Source organism: Notolepis coatsorum (assembly GCF_963971535.1).
Source record: "Notolepis coatsorum genome assembly, chromosome: 11".
In the NCBI taxonomy this organism is placed as follows: Eukaryota; Metazoa; Chordata; class Actinopteri; order Aulopiformes; family Paralepididae; genus Notolepis; species Notolepis coatsorum.
Genome location: NC_140175.1, coordinates 22359969 through 22377477, shown reverse-complemented (window position 1 = coordinate 22377477; position 17509 = coordinate 22359969). Strand labels below are relative to the sequence as shown.

The window sequence follows — 17509 nt, the reverse complement described above, 5'->3', positions numbered from 1 at the left end:
TAAAACAATTCCGTCTGAAAATTAACTTGAATGGGTTTATGATGAATATCTGTTTGTGTGTATGCTCAAAGTAATATATTATTCATATCTTTTATATTTGATACAGAAATTATTACAAAAATCTTGTCCGGCCACCACATTTCAACAAACAACTGCATTCTGAATTAATTTAGCCTTGTAGTTTCTAATCCCATCGTTTATTAGTTATATTTGTATTGATTAAACATAAGTCAGTTACTGTGCATGTCAAATATGCTAAGGTAACTAGCTTTAACTTATTGCTTATGGAGCAGTGTCCCCATTTATCCCAGATGAGTTGATGAACACTCACTGCAGCTTTATTATCTAAGAAATACATACAGTAAATAATAATTGTAAAGTGTTTTTTGATGTTTTGGTGTAAATCTAATATAATATATAATATATAAATGATCTGATAAAGTATACAGTATTCACATGAGGTGCTATACAGTAGGTTCCTAGTTGGAGGTCTGGTAGCAGTCCCTGCCCACTGTTGTGGAGTCTGATGGCCGCTGGTATGAAGGACTGGCCGAGGCGGTGAGTGTGGGGGGGGGGGCTTCTCATCTTGACTAGCTCGTCATAGAGGGGGTGGGAGGGATTCTCCAGGATAGCAGCCAGCTTCCTTCTCATCCTCCTCTCTGCCTTTAGATTGGCAAGAGTATAGGGTTTTAGGATGAGGTGGTCATATAAGTTCCTTGGGGTACACCTGAACAATAAACTGGACTGGTCGGACAACACAGAGGCCCTCTACAGGAAGGGACAGAGCAGACTGTTCTTCCTGAGGAGACTCCGGTCCTTCAATGTTTGCAATAGACTGCTGCAGTCATTCTACCAGTCTGTAGTGGCCAGCGTCCTCTTCTATGCTGTGGGGGCTACATCAAATCGAGGGAATTTGAATATGATTACAGAAAATTATCACTAAAGTGCTATCTGTTGCAGCTGCAGTTTTCCCCAAAAATACCATATTTGGATAAGTTTGACAATTTCTCAAAACTGAAAATCATTCTTTTTAAAATAGTCTTTAATATGTCTTTGGTAGCTTTTTCATTTGTTTATTGGACAAGTCCGGCAGAGAGGAAGGATGGGAGAGAGATATGGGGGAAGAAATTCAGCAAAGATCAGGACGGCCACGTTGCACTGCAGCAGTTACATGGTGCACCACCCTGGTGCCCTGAAAATCATTATTTAATAAAACACAGAAAAGTTCAACTTCAAGTTCGTTTATTATTTGTCATACAAACAGAATACCTTGCATGAAATGTTTCTTTCTGTTCTGCTCCTGAGAGTGTGCTAGACAATAACAGACAAATAGAAAGTCAAGAGTCAAGTAAAACAAGTGTAAACAACAATTGTTCAGTATACCTCTATTTACAGTATGTACATCTGGTACAAAAATGGTGAGGTAGGATGCATGTTTTTATGATTTATGAAATACAGATTGAGTGGTGTGTGTGTAGATCGTTTTTACGATTGTGGATTCTAAAAGGATCACCAAGTTACTCTGGATAAAGAACCCCTTTACAGACAACATTGAGACAAAGCTTCCTGACACATCTCCATCCAAACTCTTGGAAGAACTCATTTAAATTTAAATCTCATCTGATACCACCTGGAGAGCTTGTTTCAGTGAAGTGCCCCTGGAAACATTTTGGTCCGAGTGTGGTGCTGAGTACCAAGTATCTCATGATGCAGCAGTTAAAAGGGGACATGCATTGCTATTCCTTGCACTATTTGGGCAACTTTACACAATTCCTGTCAGTCTATGGAAGACATCTGTAAGGTTTATTTAAAAAATAAAATCAGTTTTATAGGCCAAGTCATATTCTTATTTTAACCTCCACTGTATTTTTTTTAATAGCGTTAGCGTTTTAAGGGAGCCTACTTGTAGAGCCTACTGTCCTGACTTTTTTTTCTTTTTATGTTTTAAAGTTAAATGCATCAATCTGGTGCACTTTGAGAGCAAAATTAAAAGGCTAGCTCTATGATGAACGTTGTGCTCGAAACACAAAATCGACTAGAGACTACATTTGAGCCATCAAAGAAATTAAGCAAAAGTGGTTACCTGTGTTGAACTAGTTTATTTTTTAGAAAATTAAAATAGACTGGATTACTATTACGACTACTACTGATACATCCCTATTGGGAAACTTTATATTAAAAAAAAAAAATCAAAATATTATATAAATATATATATAAAATGTACAGAAATCAGTCTCAAGACGGAACGCTTTAATGCCTGTATATATAATATACGAAAAGAAAACGTTAAACTCTGGTTACCTGATCAGCTTGTGATTTGTGTCTATGTGCACAAGGTACTTTGGACAGGGCACAGAGTATGTACACCTGATGACGCATCCCAACTGAGTCATTCTGGACAAAACCCCAAGACTGTCCACACGGTACATGGATGCTCTGACTCTGTCCCAGTGTCCCATTGCAGACGGTGTCCCTGTGCCTGCAGACTCCCTTTCACAAGTCGATAGCCGACATGGGGCATCCTCGTCTTAATTTCTGTGACCATTGCATCCAGCTCTTCATCGGTACAGGTGGTGTACAATGCCCTGACTGATATGTTGTTGTCTTGCATCCTTCTGTAGAGGGTGGCATATGACACCCCCAACAAATTGGCGATGCAAGCCACAGGCAGCCCTATCTCAAGGAGATTAACCAAGCGATCCATGTCGACTACTACCCTTGGGCGTCCAGGTCCAGGTCCTCCTTCCAGGTGCATCTCTGGAGGTGGCAGTTGGTTTTGTCTGTGTCTCTGAATCATGTTGTGCAGCTCTGTCAAACATTCCATAAACCCCTCAGACATTTGAATGTGCTGTGATATGGCATCAATAAAAACCATTTCCCGACTGCACACAAACTCAAGATAGTCGATATCCAGTGGTGGGTGCTGGAGCACGTGTGAAAGGCGGTCTTACAACCTCGCCATGATGGGCTGTTTTAACAATTCCTACGGAGAAAGGAAAAACCTGTGAGGGGACAATTCAACTTTGCTATATTTTACACTATATGTAAAGAAAATCTCCTTTTGTATTTACCTATATATAATCCCTTCTGCTTGAATGAGGGTAAGCTAATATTAATATGGCTCTCCAACAATCATTTACAATCTGATTAAGATAAGATAATCCTTTATTGATTCCCTTGGGGGAAATTCGGGTGTCAAAGCAACATGGGGGGGGGGGGGGGTGGCATACAGGGTGGGGGATCCGGGGATGCATAGCTTCACAATACAAATACAATATACTGTAGTAATATAAAAAGTACAAACACAAGATAGTCCAGTGGTGAGAGTCCAGTGATATGAGTCTCTAGTGCAAAGAAACAAGATAGTCGGTATGGTGATGTGAGTCTCTAGTTCTCATACATATAAATAAAGTCATCCACCCCAAATATTTCCCTAAACGTGTATAAATTAATAATCTGAATCCATTTAGCCTTGTCGTTTTCTAATCCCATAGTTTATTTGTTCTATTTGTGTTGATTAAACATAAGTCAGTTACTGTACATGACACTGTACAGTACATGTCAAATATGCTAAGGTAATTAGCTTTAACGTATTGCATACAGTTATTGTGGGCTACACCTGCATGCTATTGATTGATTGATTGATTGAAAACGTTATTAACAGATTTTCAATTCATCATAACATGTGACCAGCTAGCTACACAATTAGCTAGCTGAAGCTACCAATGTAGGTATTCATATACCCTGTTTGCCCATCATATATTTACTGTACTTACCCATCCAGCTTGCTGGTTCCTGGCACCGTGCTCCATTACAGCATGGATTATATACCTGTATAGTGTATACCTGTATGCCGTGATAAGTATGTATCTTTATTATCCATTCGGATCCATTACAGATAATGTGCGATTTTGGCCACTGGTAGCGCTCATGAGCCAGAGACACCTCGGGCCGTGTTCGGTAGTGCCGAAGAAGAAGAAGCTTCACACACGAATCCCCGCCGGGGAAAACAGTGGAATATTTGTCTCAAAATTCTGTCCGTAACTCCAAGCAGATCAAACGTGTCCTTAAAATTCCGTCCGTAACTCCAAGCAGATCAAGCTGTTTTTAGAATTCCGTACGTAAATATAAACAAATCAAGCGTGTTTTTTTGATTTATGAAACACAAATTGAGAGGTGTGTTTGTGTGGATCGTTTTTACGATTGTGGATTCTACTACTGCGTTTGTTTATTTTTGATGGACCTCTAAGAAGAAGCGTCACACACGAATCCCCACGGGGAAAACAGCGAAATATTTGTCTCAAAATTCCGTACGTAACTCCAAGTTGATCAAGTGTGTCCTTAGAATTCCGTATGTAAATCTAACCAGATCAAGCTGTTTTTAGAATTCCGTACGTAAATATAAACAAATCAAGCGTGTTTTTATGATTTATGAAACACAAATTGAGAGGTGTGTTTGTGTGGATCGTTTTTATGATTGTGGATTCTGAGGTGTGTGTGTGTGGATAGTTTTTACGATTGTGGATTCTACTTTTGCGTTTGTTTATTTTTGATAGAAATCTACCCCCATAGAGGCTGGTGGTCAAGTCAAGTCAAGTCAAGAGTTTTATTTGTCACAAGTTGTTTATTTGCATACAAGTTTACAATGAAATGCGGGTGGTCAGAGAGAGGCTGGTGGTCAAGTCAAGTCAAGAGTTTTATTGTCTATCTGTCTACCTGTATGTCATATATGTTATCGTGAATTGAAAATGGGGGACCCTGATGTAAACAAGACGATGAATTGAAAATGTCTAGGCCTACCACAACGCATCCAGATTAGATTCACATGGCGGAGTACAGGGAAAACGCTCATCATTGCTGACGCGTCTTGTAAGATTTGCTGCCATATTAATGTGCGGCATCTTTTTTCTTTTCTTGGCGCGAGCACCGCGATAACCACACCGCGATAACCTTACGCGTACCTTAGAGAGGGGCTTCGCTCAAACCAAGCGCGTACCTTAGAGAGGGGCTTCGCTCAACCAATCAGAGAGGGGCTTCGCTCAACCAATCAGAGAGGGGTCTGCAGAAATGGAGTTCAACCAATCAGAGAGGGGTCTGCAGAAATGCGGCTACGAAATGTAGAGACGCAAGCAGTGTGGTGGCTGTGACGTCTGTAAACAAGGAGAGTTGATGCGCGACGCTGCAAAAAAGACGACTGTCGTAAAACCAACACACACCGGAGTTTTTAATTATTTTACATGACTATTTTGTTAGCCGTCATGTGGCGGACAGACCTCTCAGACCTCGCAAATGTCACTCCAATAGCCCTCCAGCTGCAACCGCGGAGCGAGCAGCGTCCTGTCTCTCGGGTCGCTGAGTGATGACTCTGCTTGGGGCGGCGCGATAGAAAAAAAATGCTATTTGGCGCCTCTGATTGGCTCAATTTGGTTTAAATCTGTATGCATCTACAAATCATATTATACCAAGGTAGCCAATTCCGTCAGACTGCGAATCAAATGGACGGATCTCCCCAATCAAATTGACGGAAATCCGTCTGGAGACGGAACGCTTTAATGCCCGAGTAGTCCACACACACGTGCATTCAGTTAAGTTGGAATATGACTGTAATACAAACAGTTCAGTTTGTCAGGTACATGCAACACAGATTACAGTGTTTACATCTGTCTGCTTGAGAAAATACCATGTTCTGCAATAAAAATGATTGAAGTGAGATGAACAGACTGAACTTTATTTTATTAGATAAAACATGTTGACAGTTTTACTTTGCAGTTGAAAAAAGGTAATAAATTAAATGTGATAAAAAAAAAAATAAGATTCCCGCAATACTCAGCGTATCGCGATTATTTAGTATCGCGATACTATCATATCGTGACGCAAGTATCGCGATAGTATCGTATCGTGAGGTCTGTGGCGATTCCCACCCCTAGTTGACGCGGTTGTCTGTTCTGCATCCGCGGGTCACTTGACACACCACGGGATTGCGGTGATGCGGTTACCGCGACAGCCCTAGTCTCAGCCAATCACAACGATTTGTACAGTTAGTTAGCTAGCCATTCCATTGCGAATTAAAAGGTAGCCAGCCAGTATTAGCTAGCTAGTAGCTATGTAGCTAGCTAGCCAACGCTAGCCAACAGCTGCAAGCCTGCAACAATGAACGCCAATGATGTTATCAGCCGTTGATATAATGAGTAGATAGCCAGCTAGATAACGTTAGACAACGCCTCATGTATTAAACGCGGGAAATGAGTATTGAAACTGTTTTAAATATTCAGAATCGATATCGAAATATCGATATTTTTGACAACACTAGTAAGTATAGGGTATTTTGTTTTAGGTTACTTTCACTTTTCACATTTTTGTAAAAATATATCACCTCTACACCTTGGGAGGCGGGAAATAAAAACCACCAACGAGATCCTACTGACTACGCCTGTGTTTATGGGCGATTCAAAGGAGTTCGAGAGAGGACCGCGTCACATAGGGCAAATAACAAAGGTGAGAGAGGGCAGTCCTGGCGAGAGCAATGTGAAAATGATAAGTGGTCAAGGTCAGTACCATCGCTGTTTGATTGGTATACAATAATTTTATCATTACTAAATAATGATTGCCAAAACCCATGCTGTGTAATACAGCCCATAAGAAATGCCACTCGAGACGGTCAAAAGCTTTTTCAAATGGCATTCGATTTTTTTTTTAAGGAGCAAATAGATAATAGCTATATTATTGTTTTTAGAGAAGGAGACATTTTTAATTGAAGAATGAATCATTCCTAGCAGAAAGGGGCCTACTTGGGGCCAAATAAAACTCCGGTGGTAAACCAACTAACCCTGGTGACTTGCCTTCATTCATATTTACAAGAGCTTTAGGGAGTTCATACAAAGTTAGAGGGGTGTCTAATTCCAGGCAGTCAACCATGGTGTTTTTGGCACTCTAAGCCTGTAAAATACAAATTTTAACCCCAATAAATTTAGTTTTTTTCTTTTTATAAAGAACTCTAATAAACATTTCATTTTCAGTCAGTGCTGAGGACATTTGTTGCCTTTGCAATACTATGACAATGTTACCTCGACATATGCAATAACAGTATTTAGATGATCCATCATAAACAATAACAATATTAAAACAGATATATCTATTTGAGTCGGTTACTGAAATCAATGAGGAACTTGGTTGGTTTACAATGCATCTTGATAAGACTGTTCAAAAAGGCCAATGCTGCTAGGCAACAAATGCAATTCCAGCATGTAAGCAAATTGGACAAATATTGCTTAGCAACAAAATTCTGCTGCAGGAAATTAATGAATCACTGATGGATTAAAATAGTCCCAAAACCTCAAATGTTTCAAGTTTTGGTAACGAGAGGAAAACAAGAGCAAGGTCAGTTAGATGATGTGTGACATCACGCTGTACTGCGACATCTCACTTGATCATAATATGATGTAATGTGTAATGTCAAATTTGCTGACGACACAGTGGTGGTGGGCCTGATCTCTGCCAACGACGAGAGGGCCTACCTGGAAGAGGTCAAGGTCCTGGCGGGAATGTGCCAGGAAAACAGCCTCTCCCTGAACGTCAGCAAAACAAAGGAGATGATTGTGGACTTCAGGAGGTCGGGGGTCAAGGACTACAGCCCCCTCAGCATCGACGGGGCACCGGTTGAGAGAGTCAACAGCTTTAAGTACCTCGGAGCCTACATATCCGAGGACTTGACATGGACCACACACATTGACAGTGTTGTGAAGAAGGCACGACAACGCCTCTACTTCCTCAGGCGCCTAAGGAAGTTCCAAGTCAGTCAGAAGATCCTTAAGAACTTCTACTCATGTACAATAGAGAGCATCCTGACTGGCAACATCACCTCCTGGTTTGGGAATAGCACTGCACAAGACCGAAGCAGACTACAAAGAGTGACACGTTCAGCCGAACGCACAATTGGAGGGGGGCTCCCCACCCTCCAGAACATTTACAACAAGCGGTGCAGGGGCAAGGCTAAGAGAATCATTAAAGACTCCAGTCACCCGAACAACTGCCTCTTTGAACTGCTGCGGTCAGGCAAGCGATACCGGAGTCTCAAGGCGAGCACAGAAAGACTCAGAAGAAGCTTCTATCCCCAGGCCATCAGGCTGCTAAACGAACAATGAACACTACACAACAACAACCATCAAACGCACATAGCACACACATCCACACGCACACACTCACTTTAAACAAACACACTGTAGCACCCACTCCACACACTTTATAGCACACACTCACTTTAAACAAACACACTGTAGCACCCACTCCCCACACTTTATATTTATTGATGAAGGATTGCACTGCAACTCGTACACCTTACTGTAAATTGTACCTAAATTGTACCTCATCCCATTTCTGCTTTGCACTATATAGTATTGTACATTAGTACACTGCATAGTATTGTATATTATATGGTAACTCAGTTACGTCTATTCTGCATCGAACATTGTACATATGTCTATACTGAACACTGTGACCTCATTTTCTACTTCTAAATTACATGCTATACTATGTTATTTGATACTATCTTGTCTAGCACAGTCTCTGGAGCGTAACAGTAAGAAGCATTTTGTATGAAAGTATTCTGTACTTCTGTATGACAACTATTAAAGAAACTTGAAACTTGAAACTTGAAACTACATTACTGGTCGACTGATTCACCTTCTCCAGAGTCAGACGAGATAGATACCAACTTATTCTCTGTGCATTCAGTAGTAAGATATCCATGCTGCAAGCTAGCCTTAAAGCTAGCTTAGCACAAATTAATGGAAGTGGATAAGGACCATTAGCCTAGCTTAAAAGAAAGGTGTTTTTCGCCAACAGTTAGACTAGCTGGTCTGTATCCGCTTCCATTGATTGGTACTAAGATAGGCTAGCTTGCAGCCGGATAGCTTTCTACTGAACTCAGAGGAAATTGGTATTCTTGATACCAGTCACTCTATGCTAGCTCACCCCGAAAGGGGCTAAACAGGGCTCCAAATTTCAGATATGATGAAGGGAAGAAATACTGCAATATTTTATATACAAAAGGTTAGCAATATAAAAATCAGCCATTGAAAAGGCGATATTGGTTGACCACTAGTGTGCGTGACTCACAGTGAGGAGGTACTCCACGGCTCGGTGTAGGTTGTTGAAGCTGGCACGTAGAGCAGCCACCACTCTCTCCCTCTCATAACCCATGGACATGATCTCTGTCAGCATGGCCTCATATTCTGCTCCAGTCACTATACACACACACACACACACTTTTTTAGATCAGAAAATACATAGATATAGGTTTTGGATAAACTTCAAACGTTTGCGTCTTGTCAAAACGGACACAAGTCTGGTGGAGATGGACACATCGCCAGCCCTGTCCAACAAATGGATACCATCACCTACTCAGGTGTCCATCCATCCATCACCTACTCAGGTGTCCATCCATCCATCACTTACCCAGTGCTGAGGAGGTGTCCGCCCCCTGACCTTCTCCACTGGAGCTGGAGTAGAACATGGGCGACAAGGTTAGAAGAATATCAAACAGCATCATGTTCATGAGCAGAAATAAAGGGCTACAGCGTTCAAATTCTGGTGAAGCAAAGCTGTATGAATGCGCTGTTGTCCAAGGAGAGGGAAATGCATAAAGATTTTTTTTTTTAATCTAATCCAAGGCACTCTTCCAAAAGTTAAAGAAGCTTTAATAATGAATGGCTAGTTCATAATGGAACAATAAAAGAACAAGCCAACATATTTCGGCCTCAAATGGCCTTTATCAGGGCATTTGTCACATTCTCAAACCCTATATGCCTCATGTTCATATTTATAAACAGCATCATAATATTCAGATAAATACAAAGGATACAAAATAGAAGATTTGTATTGCCTATTCTTTATTGTCTTCCCATTACCCTGCCCATACATGTACCTTCCCGCCCCCCTCCTCCATGATGCTATGACACCTGAATTTATATATACATTTATATATTTTATTGGAATATTTGATCTAATCTTAAAACAGGTATGGCTCATTCCAAGGTCAATGGCTTTGTGACGATTCTGACTATCGAACTAAAACCAAACGCACTGTAATTATGCATCTGCTCTGGGTATCAATCTCACACTAGATTCATATGCATGTAAAACACATTTTTTTTACTTATAACTAGTCGTTTCATCAAAATATTGAAAACATTGACGTTTTAGCTTCATCCGTTTAAGAGGGAACATGCTGTATGCATCAGCTATACGTCTTGGCTATCATTACTATAAGCAGTTCATTCGTGATTTCAATGACATCTTCTCATACTAGGCTAAACCTTCTCATACTAGGCTACAACTTGTCCTACTAGGCTACACTTTCTCCTACTAGGCTACACCTTCTCCTACTAGGCTAAAACGTCTCATACTAGGCCACACCTTATCATACTAGGCTAACATTTCTCCTACTAGGCTACACCTTCTCATACTAGGCTACACCTTCTCCTACTAGGCTACAACTTGTCCTACTAGGCCACACCTTCTCCTACTAGGCCACACCTTCTCCTACTAGGCTAAGATTTCTCCTACTAGGCTACACCTTCTCCTACTAGGCTACACCTTCTCCTACTAGGCTACACCTTCTCCTACTAGGCTACACCTTCTCCTACTAGGCTACACCTTCTCACACTAGGCTACAGCTTCTCACACTAGGCTACACCTTCTCCTACTAGGCTACACCTTCTCCTACTAGGCTACACCTTCTCACACTAGGCTACACCTTCTCCTACTAGGCTACACCTTCTCCTACTAGGCTACACCTTCTCCTACTAGGCTACACCTTCTCCTACTAGGCTACACCTTCTCCTACTAGGCTACACCTTCTCATACTAGGCTACACCTTCTCCTACTAGGCTACACCTTCTCATACTAGTCTGGCCACACCTTCTTTTACCTGTCTACGCCTTCTACTAGGCTATACCTATTTCTACCAGCCTATACCACCGCTTACCTAGCTGGCTGCTGTGGCTCTCTGTCTGCAGGGACAGGCTCCTCTTTGGCCTCCTCGGGGGGGATGGGGATAGCTGCTGGGGCAGGCGTTGGGGTTGGTGCTGGGGCAGCTGCTGTCGACGTGGAACCAGAGTCCTGGACTGGGGGCTTTGGTGCCTCAGAGGGAGCAGGTGAGGCTGCAGCTGTTGGCTTTGCCTATCATCGGTTCAAAAGAAGCACTTGTTAGGCTTCAGGAGTGCTACAGACTTCCCATTTTTAGTTTAAGTTTATTTGGATCCCCATTAGCTGTTACAAATGGCAACAGCTACTCTTCCTGGGGTCCACACAAAACAATAAATACAAACATAATTCAAAATAAAACCAACAATAAACATACAAAACAATATACATAACATGAAACATAATCCCCCCCCCCACACCCATCCAACCCACCTCATTACATTAGCATTATACCAAAATATTACAAAATAGTAAAATAATAAAAATGTTATTATCAAGCATTGTGCCTGTACCCAAAAGTAACATTTACTTGCTTTTTAAAGCTTTCTTTGCTTGTTGCTTGAGTAATTATATATGGTGCACTGGAAACCTATTCCACTGTGAGATGGTTTAGTAACGTTACATTCCTAAAAATAAATGTATGTACCTAACATATTCATATCATACTCCATAAAAATAAGGTTATCATCGAATCCGGGTGTCAGCATTGCCTCCGGCTTGGGCCGGCCGCCATACTGGCTCAATTGGTAATCTGGACGTTGTGGACAGCGACTCCTACAGGTCGGTTGGGGGACGCCTGCACAGCAGAGACAGGAAATAGCGGGGGTAGTGTGAGCCTCCCACACTATACACCTCGCCAAAGAGAGTCCGCGCTGGCAGGTGAAAAGATGTGACAGGCTGCCTCCTCGTGTACCGGAGGAGACACGTGATGCAAGGCTTCTATCCTCCCTACAACCGACCAGTGGGGGGCATATGCGAGCAACGTTCAAGACAGGGGAGGGGAGAATTGGAAAAACACGAAGTTGGGATGGGAGAAAAATAGAAAATAAGGAGAAAAAGTGGATCAAAAAATATATATAAGGTTATCATTAAACTATACAAGTCAAAGGAGTGCATTGTTGATGTGATAGTTAAAGATGCAGTACAATGTTTTAAAATAGTCATGAATTGCTTCAGATGTATAATTTGATTTGAAGTGTTTTAGGTCACCCTCTCCGAGCACAGCCAACTCTCAGCAGGATGAGGGGGCGTGGCCATCTATTCACTAGACACTATTGGCGCATTTCCACTGACCAGTAGGCACGGTACAGTGCTGGTAGGCTTGCCGTGTTGCCCACGTTGTTTTTCCAGTACACAAAACACCTGTCGGTGTAGGAAGGAGGAGCCGAGACAAAAGAGGAGCCCTCTTTGGGAGTAGGTATTATGCTTGCTGCCGTACATTTCACGAGAGACACAACACAATGGAGGAAGTTGAGCCTATGTTGTACTTTTCCGTGGGCATCTGGTTTAGCCGTAGCTATTTTGTAAAATGCAAAAAGAGAGTGGAAGCGATTGAGTCGTAGAAGAAGGGGCAGGTAGGCAGGCAGGTGTGCCCATCAGAGCAGCTAGATGTGACTAATGGGGCCATCAGAGTAACCCAGTTATCAGATTGGATATCTGAAATAGCTTGATTTTGTTGATTATCAAGGGGGCTTTAGTTATCATTTCAACAACAGTTCTAACCTTTTGGGTAATTTTACATCAAAATGCAATGATATTGGAAAAACATGCAATCTTGTTGTAACTAAGAGATTAGCTGAATACAGTAATTGTTTTTGTGCATAGATCACTAGATTTACCTTATTTTAATGAGTGTCAAAGCATTTCCTTGTGATAAGATGAGTGCTAAAATGGCCAATACCAAACTTTAAATACTTAACCTACAAATATGAAACTGTTCCGACAGCGCAATATTTATGTAACTAATGAGATTTGCTGGAAAAATAGTAATTGTTGTGTGCATAGATCACTAGATTGATCAATTACTTAACACTTTCAATGCCAACGACACTATGTCGTTTGTTCGTTTTTTTTATAAGCGATTTGAATTCACATTATCAATCTAGTATCACGTTAGTGCTTCAAACTCTCTCTGAGCTCCATTGGGAAAATACCGCCCCCTATCGTCTCCCGGATGGTAATGCACCCTTTTGGAATGGACTCAATGGAAATGGATGAGAAAAGAAAAATCCGGAATCCACATTTTACTTCTCAGGCAAGTAATCCGAGCCCATCGGACTCATTGTGGTCTATCAGAACAGCGTGGAATACATATTTCCAGTATGCAGCGTTGGATCAATAAACACAATCGATATTTGGAATGGCGATCAGGAATTGGAATAATCTTTTTGGAGAACATCTGATCTGAGGTAAGGAATCTATTTTACCAGTCTTGGGATAATCAGAGCTATTTTCACAGAGATATCAGCGTTTGCCCTATGTGTGTGTGTGTGTGTGTGTGTGTGTGCTGATCAGGAAATGAGATTTGATTTTTCAGCTCGCTTCTCTAGCGTGCATAAGTACACATATACTATCGATAATCTAGCGTTTATTTGAAAACAATTCATAAATAGGCAGAAAAAACGTTTTTTGTGTATTCCAGAATATTCCAGTAAAGGGCGATTCATCTTTATATTTTCCTGAAACTTTCAAAAAACGAGTTCTTCAAAATGGTATAAAACGGAAATTAACCGATTAAAAAACAATCCGTTTCGACAATGTTGACTGCAAACAAGTCATTGATAAGCGACGGCCAGATTAGACACATAGCCATAATTTAAGACATAGATTATGCGTTCACAAATATGAGAGCTCTATCATTGAAGTGGGTGGCGGCATTCAAAGGGTTAAAAGGAAAACACGGCCGGCACGGAAAGTGTTAATGAGTTCCACTAAACACAATATGAGGTTGACTGTAGTGTTGCCACAGACCTTACCATGAACATGGGATGTTTTTGTGATGAGTTCCATCGACCAATCAATGGTCTACCTACAGTATCAAATTGCAGCACGGATAGCAACAATAGTACCTACCCCAGAACAGTGGCTAAATTAGCACAGATAGACGCTGTTCCGCACGGGTCAGTTGGCAGTGGAAAAAGCAAAACAAAGCGGGAGCACGGATTCCAGCACAAGATGGCAGTGGTAGTGGAAATATGCCATATATAGATGCTTGATAAGACGCTGATGTTGAAGCCCAGGACTAGAAGTGACTGATGGGCCAATCTGTGCAGGTAGAAGTGACTGATGGGCCAATCTGTGCAGGTAGATGTGACTGATGTGCCCATCAGAGCAGCTAGATGTGACTAATGGGGCCATCAGAGTAACCCAGTTATCAGATTGGATATCTGAAATAGCTTGATTTAGTTGATTATCAAGGGGGCTTTAGTTATCATTTCAACAACAGTTCTAACCTTTTGGGTAATTTTACATCAAAATGCAATGATATTGGAAAACATGCTTTTCATTGTACTTAATCTTTCAGTAATTAAAATTCACCCAGCAGTGTTAGTTACTCCTGTGGTGAACCTCCGACAGACAACACAGAGCCACCCTATCTCATCACCTCTCAGTTACCAAAAACTAAATCAACAGCATCCCACCTTGGACACCATGACAACAAAATTCTTCTCGTCTATTTTGTAGTCTTTGATAGGTGTGTCATCTTGCAGGATTTTGCCAGCATATATCAGCTTCTGTCCAGATACAGGGAAGTTGTCTTTTCCTCTCTCTGCTTCTATCTTCTCCTTCAAGGCTTTCACCTGGTGAGATACAACATTGGACACATAGCTGTTGAGGACATTGTCATTTATCAGTGTCACTGATGTTAGAACTCATCCTTTCCATTACTGAAACGTTTTCACATGTAGCCACAACCACCCCTGCTCAAAGTTAGATGGTGATATGTGGGATTCTCTACTCGTGTCAAATGATCATTAGGTATTCCGTTCTAATATTCTTCCGTACTACTTCTTGAATGAATGAATGAATGAAAACTTTATTTAACAGATTGCAGAATGGGTACAATACAGTACGGCTCAATACATACAATTGTTAAGGGGATGCAGACCTGAGAAAGACGTTTGTCTTGTTTCCATCAGGGTCCCCCATTTTCAATTCATATAGACATTTATGACATACATAACATACATGACATTTATGGCATAGGGACATATAGGTATTTAGTACTGATACATTTGTGACATAGGCGGTATTCAAATATACAGTACTGTTACCCCTAGATCCTGACAGAGTATATACATATGATGGGGAGGGGACTGTACATTAGGAGGGGGTGGGTGGGTGGGAGGGGAATATACATACGGCGGGGAGGGAATATATACATGCGGTGGGGAGGAGACTGTCTATTAGGAGGTGGTGGGGGTTTTGGGCATTTACGGTGGCCAGTTTCGAATTGCAGCCTCCCGTAGGTGCTCTTTAAGGGCGGTTTTGAATGTGGGCAGGGATTCACATTCCTTTACAGCTTTGGGTAGGGCGTTCCACATTGTTGTGGCATAATTGCGAAACGTGTTTAGTCCCTTGTTTGAGCCGAATCTGGGTTTAACATGATTTGTTGAGCTTCCTCTGGTGTAGTGGTTGTGGTATTCACTGACCTTTGGGAAGTATTTTGACATGTACATGGGCACCCCGGTCGTATAGTGTATCTTGTAGACCAGGCCCATTGCAAGTTGCTGTACTCTGTCGTCTACTCTAAGCCATCCTAGGTTGGCAAAGTGGGCAGGGGTGAGGTGGGTTCTGGGGTTCAGGTCAAGTAGTAGTCTGACCAGTTTGTTTTGTGATGTTTGTAATTTTGTTTTAAGCGCCTTTGAGGTGCTTTGGTACCATGAGGTGCACGCATAGTCATAGTACCCTTGAATGAGTGCTCCTGCCAGAGTCCTCAGGGTATTCTTGTTTACCAGAGAGGAGATCCGGTACAAGAATCTAGTTCGTTGGTTGACTTTTTTTATTACATTGGATGCCATTTTGTCACAGGAAAGATTTGCCTCTAGGATGGAACCCAGGTAGGTAATTTCGTCTTTCCTTGTGACAATATTGTCACCCACTGTAACTGAGAAGCCGTCGGTCTTGCTGAGTTTGTTATTTGAACCGAAGAGAATGGACTCTGTTTTGCCCATGTGTAATGATAGTTTGTTATCAGCGAGCCATATGCAGATTTTGCCTAGTTCCGTGCTGAGGGTTTTTTCAACCTGCAATTTGTTCTTGTCAGAGACCAGCAGGGCTGAGTCGTCCGCAAACAGGAACAAGTTGCAGTCACAGGCTGACGACATGTCATTTGCATAAATTAGGAAGAGTAGCGGTCCTAGTATCTTCTGGTGTGACACGCCCATCATTGACATGACACGACATGACACCCGTGCTGGTGGAATGGCGAGTGTGTACATAAGGAAAGTTAGCTTTACACACTTAATCGTGAATCATCCATAATCGGAATGTTTACTGTGGGTAAATAGGCAAGCCACGTAAACTGTGAGATATCCAAAAGATTCGTGACGATTTCATTAACATAATAGCTAATGTTGGAACTTACAGCTATGTCAACTAAGGTTACTAAGCGACCGATTAGCTTGTTAGATTGCCAAGTGAAGTTGGTCAACATCTGCTAACATTGTATGTAGGGGAGAGGAAATAAGCTAACATTGGCTACACAGCAAATTACGTTATTACAACTAGTTATCGCTAGCTACTAGCCACCAAGCTAATATTAGCATAGCTAATTATGACTTGACTAACGTTAGCGAGCTAGATGGCTAACATTGTGGACGAGGAATTACTTTGGCTAACGTTACATTCGTGCAGCAACTCGTATCAGCCATAGTAGTAAACAATGTTATACGTCTTACAGATTAGTAAAATGGCTACATTTAGCTCATGGCTACTAACGTTATCTGAGTCCAGCTTCTAAAGTTAGCAAGCTAACGTTAGCTAACTAGCTAACGCTAACTGTTACTTACCGTTTGGTCGGGGTCTATGTCAATTTGTATGGTCTGCCGTTGCAGTGTTTTTAGCGTGATCTGCATGGTAGCGGTGGCTGGAGCTGTCTACAAAGTACTTCAACTACAGAGAGACTTTCTTGCAAACCTCCTAAAATGTAGAGCCATATGGAATCCGCGATCACGGTATCGCGGAATTGAGCAATACAAATGGAATCAACTATAATTTTTTTTTTTTTTTTTACTTTTTTTTTTTTTTTTATGTTGTGGGACTTGTACAGCACTTTGTTCAACTTTGTCAGTGCTGTAAAGTTTAAACCTGTTTAAATCTTAGACAAACAAAACACTTTGCTTTAGGCTTGGGCGGTATGACGGTATTAAGGTATACCGGGGTATTTAGAAATACAGACGGTATTGATTTTCAATACCATCAAAATCAGAGTTTGTTTTAAGTTTCTATTTCCACTGAAACGGAGTTTATACAGGGACGGCATTGGGTTTCGGTTTCCATTAGTGAAACGGAGTTAACTTTCGAG

The 17509-nt window shown here is 41.5% G+C and overlaps 1 protein-coding gene across 1 annotated transcript in view; it reads right to left on the bottom strand.

The window, feature by feature from the left end:
- The window catches only part of setx (senataxin), a 139158-nt gene extending 122013 nt beyond the window's left edge, over nucleotides 1–17145 (bottom strand). The window contains exons 1-5 of the mRNA XM_084325202.1: nucleotides 16995–17145; nucleotides 14625–14783; nucleotides 10985–11178; nucleotides 9454–9497; nucleotides 9115–9242 (exon numbers count right to left, since the gene is read on the bottom strand). Of these exons, the coding sequence (XP_084181328.1) occupies nucleotides 9115–9242; nucleotides 9454–9497; nucleotides 10985–11178; nucleotides 14625–14783; nucleotides 16995–17060 (591 nt within the window). The 5' untranslated portion in view covers nucleotides 17061–17145. The remainder of the gene's footprint in view (nucleotides 1–9114; nucleotides 9243–9453; nucleotides 9498–10984; nucleotides 11179–14624; nucleotides 14784–16994) is intronic.
- Nucleotides 17146–17509: the final 364 nt, after the last annotated feature.